Below are 10,000 nucleotides of genomic sequence, written 5' to 3' on the forward strand. Positions count from 1 at the left end.
AAAGTTGTTCCACTTTAGTGAAACGTTGGCTTTGTATTCCACGTTAAAGTGTCTAGCTTCACACTTTTATTGTTGCAACCCTCATTATTTCACATAACCTAGATACACAATTAGCGCATTCTACAGATGTCTCCCAAAATGCGCTATGTCGCATTATTTCACATAGCCTAGATACACAACTAGCACATTCAACAGATGTCTTCCAAAATGCGCTATGTCGATCTGTTGATGTCCAGGATGGGAACACAGATTGGGAGTTTGCTAGTATCCAACTAATGCCGTACTCAACACACAACAGAGCAACCAATCGTGAGGGCCGATTCTGTATACATCTAATCAGGAACGAGTTTACAAAACTCTGCATCATCCGATTTAGAATTCCACAACTTCACGCTAAAGATAACCGAAAATCACACTCGGAGTGTTGCAAACCCTTATTGGTTCACATATGTTACATACACAGCAAACAAATTCGATAGATACATTGTTTTCAATATGCGCTACGTCATATTGTTGACATCCGGAATGAGAACGCACACTAGTGCTTTGCTAGAATTCAGCCAATAGCGTGCTGCGCACACATCAGAGCAGCGAATCCCGAGGGCTGAATATGTGTACACCCAATCAGGTGTGAGGTTGCTAAACTCCGCTTCATTCGATTTAGAACTCCGCAACTTCGCGCCTAAAGGAAAAAGAAATGCAAAAAGACAACAGGTGCGAGTAATTTATAGAAATCACGTGAACGTAGATAAAAGCGCTTTGTAACAAGGAATTGACTACCACTTTTTCCCGCGCTCGCCATTCAACGAGACGTACTACCCGCCACCGGACATAGGGAGCCCTGCCAACCATCGTTAGGTAAGACTTCCACTTCAAGCCCTAAAAATAGATTAGTTTAAAGTCGGAAGAGTATATTATACTCTAGTCATGATCTCCTTTTTATCTGTTTTCTAAACTTTAGGCAGGGAGATCTTTTAACTTCTTAATCTCTACATCACTGAGGACTAAGAATCTCCTTACGTCCTACGAGACCTGAAAAAGACAAGTAACCATCGTTTTAGGTAAGATAGTAGGTAACAACAGAAGAAACGTAATTATTACATATTAAATATTAGACAATGGATCTTTAATTATAATTTTGATGTGCTTCCTTTAGGTTTTCAGAACTGTACCAAAAAATATATCAAAGAAACAGCAAACCTAATGACAAGATCTTAAAAGAACTACATAAAGTCTAGTAAGTAAGATTAATACCGCTAATCTTGACACCATATAATTTTGATCGTCCAAAGAATCATAACTCCTTCTTCCATAAAAAAGATAAATAATAAATAAATTCTATTATCTCTCCCCACTATGACAAAGATTAGGAATCTAGAATATCCAGGAACGAACCTTATTAAGCACCCATCCACATTAAAGGGTTCCAGCAGGCGGGTCTAACTACCTATTCATCTAAAAAATCAGGTAAAAACATCGCGAATTGACGCTTCCCCTTGATGAATGGTAACAATCCCAACACACTAATAAGTATTTATGACATTGTCCTTTTATCCCTTAGTTTTATCATATCTGACATCGAGAGGATTCTAAAAAGAAAATGAGAATTTATTTTAAACAACTTTATGCTAAAATTATCCATTAGTAAGTATCAGATTAATTCATGATGAACAACTTTTTTGCAATGCCATATTGAAATACCATAAACTTATTTAAACATATGAGCATGTTTATGCATTAAATCAAGGGAACCGTTACTTAATCTACCGGCCATTCTGATTACTTATTGCTTGGAGAGAAAAAATCTTTATATGAATGCCCATTAACGGCATCTATCCTAGCACTATTTGTAAAGATATTCTTATAAATCCTTTCCCTCTTTAAATAGACAGACTAAATTTTCGCAAGGAAATGACAAGACAATTGCGAATTACTTTGTTGCCTTTCCAATCAACCTACAGCTGCTAAAAACTACAACTCCTTTTTTAAATAAATTGTCTAAAAGTTAGTTATATTCTTTATGTGATTTAGAATCGATATAATTTTATGTTCTGTATGTATCTTCACCTTCAGATATTGTGTGGCTGCTCCAGGAAGAAGGCGCTGGCCGCCGAAACGCGCGTAGAGACTGAATTTTCATGCCACCCACCCTCATTTTTTACTGTTTGTTTAATTGTTAATATGTGAATGTCAATTATATACTGTGATTTTGTAATGCTATTTTTATGTCATATAAATGAACTCTTTTAATTTGTGTCAATTGATTAATAAATACTTGTGTTTTAGCCAGCTGTAGTCTACTGCTATATATTCTTGATCTATGTGTGACTCAAAGTGTATAATTGCCTAGGTTGTTACTTTTCAATTGCAGTGTTCACCATAACAGGTGAACTATGGTGGCATGTAGGTTATTTATTTATTCATTCTTTTGCTTCAACTCTTGTTTTGTCTTAAATTATGCTTAAACTATGCTTTTATCATTATGGTATATATTTTATCATATTCATTGCACCACAATATGGACTCCTTCTCAACCAGAGGCACACTGAGCGCAGGGTTTGGGCTGCCTCTGCTCACATTTTAAAGATGGCCAAGTAGAGTTTGCTGCAAAAACCTTGATAATTTTCTACGTCAGTGTTTTTTCTTAAAACAATATTACTACAACATACATTTATGAATAAGTATAATAATTAATATAGGCCTCCAGATTAACCACTTTGATGCGTGAGATGGCTCCCAGCCGCCCGAGTCCCTGTGCTCGTGTGCGTCGGACGGCTGGGGGCCGTCCGAACTGTGCACGTGTCAAGTTCCGCCGCACCGGGACGGAATTTGCGCCGCATCGAAGAGGTTAACAACAACTAAATTTGCACAACCATCTTTAGAGACCCTTAAAATTCAGAAAACTATGCTTAATAAACAAAACAATCAACAAAGGGCCAGATGTACAAAAATGCATTGACTGACCGCAAACCCTGTCATTTTTTAGCCTGCAGGTTTTGCAACCAATTAATGTTTTTTTGAATGTATTAAACCCACTTAGTGATTTAGTAATGGATTACCAGGTCGCTAAATGTGCTGGGCAATCATACAGAATTGGAATTTGGAAAGGGCGTGTTTAGGGTGTTTCTTTAAAATACCAAATTTTTCTGGCATGTATGAATATTTTCTGATCAAAAACTGGTTGTAAAACATTCATATTTTACTAACTACTGAAAGGTAGACGTAACCTGCTTGCAAATAGGGGCCCGTCCTATTTGCGAATGGGTTACTCAACCGGTCAGTAGTCGTAAAAAAATTACTTCCTCTTCCTGTTTGTGAAGAATCAAAAAAAAATCCTTTGAGGAAAAAGATTGCTCAATTAAAAAGCAATCACAAACACAGTGGTCTGCTGACCCCAGCAGGCCCCCAATCCTGTGATGGCAATGAATCATAGTGGACAGCGTTTTGCGGCCTACCTCATTATTATGCATGATGTAGGTTGGATTATCACACAAAACAATTTGAATTTTTAAGAACTGATCAATTAGTACATAGGTTGAATCTTCATTAGTCACAAAAATACAGGTAATTAATTATGACCAGCATTTTTCAAACAGTAAATAGTACACGTGCTCTATAGTTTCTACTACCCTTGCAGATGCAGGGAAAGCGAACGAAAAACTCACTACTGCCATCACAGATTCAGCTTAACTCTACACACAGCATGGGACCCAAAAACAAAAGCATACATCATTAAGAAAGGCCAATGCGGTCACATCATTTCACAAATTACATATTTTAGTTTCCATGAACACAAAAATAAAGAGTAGAGCACCTGAAGCGTTGCAGTTCTATGTCCCAATCCATTTCAAGACCAAAGCTTCTAAGTTTGCGCGTAATACAAGAAAGCACTGAGCAGTGAGCAGTGGTGGCTCCTCCGCTAAGGTGGAGGAGTGTTGCCCCACTGCCAGGAGCAGCAAAGAAGGGAAAACATAAAATGATAATAACTGAAGGTTAATGTCATTTTATGTTTTCCTCCTGCTGCGACTGTGCGTGGGGGAGTGGCGGAGCTGCAGGGCTTCAGAGGAGGAGTGGTAGAACACTCCTGTGCACAGAGCCTGTTTGGTCGGCCCTCTCGGGCCGCCCGTAACAGTCATGCGCACTCCCCTTGGAGGCTGCATTACAGCCTGCATGGAGAACATACCCCCCCCTACAGCCCCTGGCTGAACGCCGTGTCACAGCGCACAGACCAACCACACCGCTCCATTAGAGAGTTGTGATTGGCTTAGGGGTGGGATCCTGGCTGCCTGATTCCTGTTCCAACCTGGAATCAGACACAGGCGAACAGGAAAGAATATACGAGACCCGGCGACGGCAAGGCACATTTTTTTTAAAGCATCACGCGATCTAACCGGCGCCCAACCATCCACCCGCGAGCCATGCTGGCCTCCCCTGCTGAGCACCCAAACATTGGTAGTTCATCGAAGACATTAAATATGGCCCAGGGAAGGAGAGAGGCAGAGAAAGAGAGACAGGGAGTGGGAGAGAATCAGCACGAGAAATAAAGCAAAAGGAAGGTGAGATGGACAAAGTAAAAGAAAGAGAGGGAGAGAAATGGATGGAGAAACAGAGTGAGGCAATGCGAGAAGGCAGGGAGAAAGATTGAAAGACATGTAGAGAAAGAGAAAGACGGAGATTGAGGTAGAGAGCTACATGGGATAAAGTGACATGGAAACCGAGTGATAAAGGCAAGGACCAATATCGAAGGACTAAGAGAGAAAGCCAGGGAGAGATAACTACAGAGAAAGACAAATTCAAAGAGTGAGATATATGGAGATTTGTCAGTAAAAGAAGGGGAGCTAGGGAGAGAGGGAAGCAAGTGAAAAAGAGAGGAGTTACATAAAGAGAGAGAGAGAGACCGAGACAGACAGAGAGAGAGAGTTGAGGGAGAGAGTGGGGGAAACAGGGATTTACAGACACAGGGAGAGACAAGGATAGACAGTAAGAAACAAAGAGATACAAGAAGAGAAATGGAGAGACAAGAAAGCTAGCAAAAGACAAGGAGAGACACAATGAAAAAGAAAGAGTGGAAACCTATAAGTGATGGAGGAAAGACAGAGCATCAGGGAGAGAAAGTGTGAGAGAGGAAAGGGAGAATGAAGGATCGTGAGAGAGAAAGAGAGAAAAAGACAAAGTACAGAGAAGCCTGGAGAAAGGGAAAAGGGAAATACCGAGACCAAGAGACACATGGAGAGATAGACAGAGACAGTGAGAGAAAGACAGACTGGTGAAATCAGGGGGCGAAAGAAATTGAAAGACAAGTGGAGACAGGGAGAGAAAAATTGGCAGACAGTGTGAAAGACAGACAGAGAGACAGAGAATAGCAAGGAGAGACAAAGAAAGAATGAGAGAAAAAAAACAAGAGCGATGGAGAGTTAGGGGTGATAGAGGCACACAAAAAGAAAGGAAGAGAGAGAGAGAGATAAGTGAAAAGATAGGAACTATCTGAAAAGATTATCTATCCATGCATCTATCCATTCATCCATCCATCTACCTATCCACCTGTCTGTCTTTTTACACATCTTCTTTCCATCTTGGCATATCCGTCTACCTAGATATCTGCCTATATACCATTTCTATATATCTGTTCGAATTATCGATCAGCCTGTCTATATCTTGATCTGTACATGACTTTGCCTGGTCTTTCAAATCTATGAGGCTGATTCAGAGTTCAGTGTACCCATCCTCCAAATCAAGTGATCTCTCCCACCCCTGTGGACATGTCTTACATTGCCAGATACTGCTACCATGGTGGTTCCTGTCAATGCATTAAAATGTTGACGGATAGTACGGTCGACATGATGGTAACCTCCGTCAAACTTTATCCTTTTTTTAGTTTAAAATACCTAAATCCCAAATTGAAAATTTGTTTTAAATATTAAAACTAATAACCCTGCACCATGGGAGTTGTCTCCCATAGAGTGATGGTTATTAAAATGTGCCTGCCCAGTCTAAATCGGGTGGGGGAATCAAATAGCCAAACCTTTGACGGCCCTTAGTCAGTTGGCCATGAGAGGTTTATGTCAGCAGAGGAGACGGAGTAGTCTCCTCTGCTGACAGGCTTAACTCCTTGGCTGCGGCGGTAATTCCTCAGCGCTAGGGGGGGGCGCTCGGCGCCGCCATGCTCGTGACGGAACCACTTCATCACGAGCCTCAGGCGCGATGTGCTTGTGACGGAGTGGTTCCGTCACGGCCCCGCCCGCTCAATGGAACGCGCCACGCAGGCGCGAAATCAGTGCATCGCAGGCGCGGCGGCTGGGCCATGACGGAACCACTCCGTTACCAGCACATCGCGCCCGAGGCTCGTGATGAAATGGTTCCGTCACCAGCATCGATGAGGTTAAATTCTGTCTGACACTAAATGAGGCAGGCGGAACTTCAGTTTGGTGAAGAGGGCACTCCATCTCCTTTGCAATGGAGTTACAACTCTGCCAAACTCTAAATCAAGTCCTATGTCTCTATTTGTCTTTGTGTCTAACGTATCTCTGTTTATTTCTCCATCTGTCTATTTCTTACTCCTATATCTGTTTCTACTTTTCTCTGTTTTATATCTGTCTCTGCCTTTCTATCTCTCTTTATTTGTACCTATATGAGCCTTTCTCATTCATCTGTCTATGAATGTATCTATCTATTACCCTTATCTATAGCTTTATCTGTATGTCTATTCCTCCATTTCTCTATCTCTCTCTCTAATTCTACCTCTTTCTCTCTCCCTAGCTGTCTCTCTTTTCCATTAGATGCCTCTCTAGCTGCCTCTCTTTCTCTCACTGCCACAGCTTCACTGTCTCTGTCTCACTGTCCCTATCCCTATCTCGGTTCCAGTCTCTGTCCCTCTATCTCTCTTTATGTCCCTCCATCAGCGTTGGATTGGTAACATGGGCACTCGGGCAATGCCCGAGGGGCCGGTATCCAAATTCCAGCTGTGTGCTGCTTTTTAGAGCAGCCTGGGAGGGGGGGCGATTTGGCCGGTTTCTGCGTTGCTCGATGCCACCAGCAGCCCAGTGGGTGCCTGAGTGGGCGTTCTGGAGGTAGATGGGGCTCCACTACCTCCCTTTTATCAACGGCAGAGTTGTCACTTTTTATCTCTTGCTGGGCCGGCCCATTAATATATGCATATTGAGTGGAGGCAGGGGGATTGAGCAAATGTGGTCTCACTTGTTTTCAGGTGTGTTTCACCAGTGTGAACTAATCCATTCATTTTTTTTGCCACCCCCCCTTTTTTTTTTAAGTAAAATTTCGCCAAACAGTTTTCGCGTGCCCTGGGCGATTTTTAATCCCAATCCAACCCGGCCCTCCATGTCGATCTCTTTCTATCTCTCTCTTCCCATCTACTTCCCATCCTTGCCCCCTCCTTCTGGAACGCCCTTCCCCTAGGCTTAAGACTGGCCTCCCCCTTAACCCACTTCAGGTCCCTTCTAAAAACTCACCTGTTCCGCATAGCTTACAACTAATCTTCTCAGCCTCATGCACTGTCTGTTTCTTTTCTTTCTTTGCTCTCAGTGCCAAGAAACCGTCAGGTGTTAGTCGCGCTTTATAAATTCTTTTTACATTACATTACATTACTTCTCCATCTTACTCTATCTAAATCTGTATCCTTTTAAATAACAATTTATCCCATCATCCTCTGCGGAGACGCGAGTGGGTCCTGGGTACCATCTGACTCGCATCTGCGGGGACTGTACTGGGTTCAGAGAACAAGCTGATCCCGCCTCCTCTCGAACCGCAGCCTCAGCCAAAAATCAATTATAAATAGAACCGCACGAAATATGTAAATACTTACTCTCATGCAAAGAGGTAAACTCTTTAATTAAAGGGAGCCCTTAGTTCTTCAAATATCTCATTTTGTTCACTTCGTTCAGCATATTTGGTTACTACGAAGTCCGTAGCCATAAAAAGTACCAGGTAAAATGGGGACATCAAACCGTAAAATGATTCTTTACAATTACACCGGCTAGAAGACAACGAACACCAAAGACAGATATCCACCTGTGCACTTATCTGCCAACAATCAAATCACACACGTATGCTGCATACAGCGTCAACGGATAAAGCCATCATCACTGCAACCTACCTCACTGCAAACCACAGCATCCCAGGGAGACCCAGACATCAAAGCAAAGCATCAGCTACAGTTGTTGGTAAAGAAACCGATGGCACGGCACAGTTACACACAACGGTTTGTCAAGTATTAAGAACAAAACACAAGATTTTCAGAAAAGTCATTAACCACAGCACTGGGAAGACAAGCATCTGCAAACAGGAAAGTTCTTATATTCCTCCAACCAATGTTTCCTACAGTTTAGAACACCACATCGCCAATTTAAGTAATATTTTCTCAACTTAATAAAACAAAAATAACAGTTAAAATGATGTTATAAATTGGTGTTGAAATAAGATAAAGTTATAATTACTGAGCTAACTATAACTTGGGTCCCCACCATGCAGTGCTTGTGACTCCACATATTACTTACTCATGACCTGTTAAATGACAGCATTCAAAGTTTGGTTAAAGTTCAGAAACTCTGTGACCGCAGCACTGGAAGACTGAACACATATTTACAAGCACTGCAGAAGGAGGTGCAGGCTTCTTCTGTCCCCATCATCGCAGCACCAGTTGTGTATGGGGGTGATCGAGTGTAAGAGCGAATAACACAGGGATTTGTAATATTTGGAGAGTGATAGTGAGTGTGTGTTTGGGTGCATGTGTGTTTGTATGTGTGCGAGTGTGTGTGTGTATGTGTGTGTGTATTTGTGTGTATGTGTGTGGTTGGGTGTGTGTGTGCCTATGTGTGTTTTACTGCACACTTGCAGTAGTAACTTTACTTACTTGAAGTTGACATGGGCAGCCAGTCCCCGAAGATGCTGACCAACAGCAAAGAAAAGCACAGCAGGTGCCCATTCATGATGGAAGGGACTCTGTTCGCGTGTCACTTGCAGTTGCACCTTTAATGGAGTCAAGAAAAAAAATGGTAAAAGTTCAAGTCCTTAAATACATAGCAGTCATCTGAGTGGAGAGCACCCTGAAGTGAGACAAACTCTTGGACTAAATTAGAGGACTTGAGGCAATAAGCAAACAGAACAATACATGCTCCCTAATGCATATATTGTGATATATTTCATGTTGCTGATTTGCAGAAGACATATATAAAGTCAATGTCTTATGTTCCACTTTTGAGAAAAAAAATGAATCAGTTACCTACCTACTATCTGTTCCCGACTTGGCAAGGGGTGAAATGCATAGCGAGTTGTGCCTGTGCCTTTTATCTATACACACAAGGAAGGAAGAAACCTCAAAATATGTCTGTCCATGTCATGCATATGTCAGTAAAAATGCTGAATAGCTGGCTTGCCCATACTACCTGTCAATAGGAATTCAAGGTCTACCATTTACCGTAAGTGTATCACCGTGCGAATGAAGCCTTAGGGGATGGCTGCTGAGAGGCCAAGCTGCTGACGTGGGTCATACCACATCCCGCACATCTTCATACCGCCACCCTCCACACCCTATTCTGCTATGCCGTTGCTTTTAAGCTGTTCGAAGCCAGCCTCAACCAGATTGGGCGCTCTGATACATTTCCCCCCTTTTAAGCCCTCGAGGGAAGGGTGGAGCCTACAGTTTCTGCAGATAAAAACTCTATTTCAGGCCCGGCTTCTAAAGCTCTTACACAGGGTGGAAGGCTGCTTCATTAAAAGTCACCAAAGTGCTCAACTTACAGTGGCACGTCGGGCTCTTGAGGTCATTACAATGCAACATTACAATGCAATCCATGTGTAAGAAAGCACTGGCAATTTGTAGTTGTGCTTTGTTATTTGTAATCATCATCATCATCATCATCATCTTTATTTCGGCACAGTTGCCATAAAAGATAAAACAGCTTTATACAATTAAAAACAGTGAATTGGATCAGATCAGTTAATCAGAGAAAGTCATAGCAAAACAACAACATAGTTCCTTAGTTCC

At 42.0% G+C, this 10,000-nt stretch overlaps 1 protein-coding gene across 1 annotated transcript in view; it reads right to left on the reverse strand.

Moving 5' to 3' along the window:
- LOC147660915 (uromodulin-like) overlaps window positions 1–9,308 on the reverse strand; it is a 705,518-nt gene extending 696,210 nt beyond the window's left edge. Inside the window, exons 1-2 of the mRNA XM_086951433.1 lie at window positions 9,240–9,308; window positions 8,867–8,982 (exon numbers count right to left, since the gene is read on the reverse strand). Coding sequence (XP_086807559.1) covers window positions 8,867–8,942 — 76 coding nt within the window. The 5' untranslated portion in view covers window positions 8,943–8,982; window positions 9,240–9,308. The remainder of the gene's footprint in view (window positions 1–8,866; window positions 8,983–9,239) is intronic.
- Between the last annotated feature and the right edge of the window lie 692 nt (window positions 9,309–10,000).

The sequence above is a fragment of the Lissotriton vulgaris genome, unplaced genomic scaffold, assembly GCF_964263255.1.
Source record: "Lissotriton vulgaris unplaced genomic scaffold, aLisVul1.2 SCAFFOLD_380, whole genome shotgun sequence".
NCBI classification, from domain to species: domain Eukaryota; kingdom Metazoa; phylum Chordata; class Amphibia; order Caudata; family Salamandridae; genus Lissotriton; species Lissotriton vulgaris.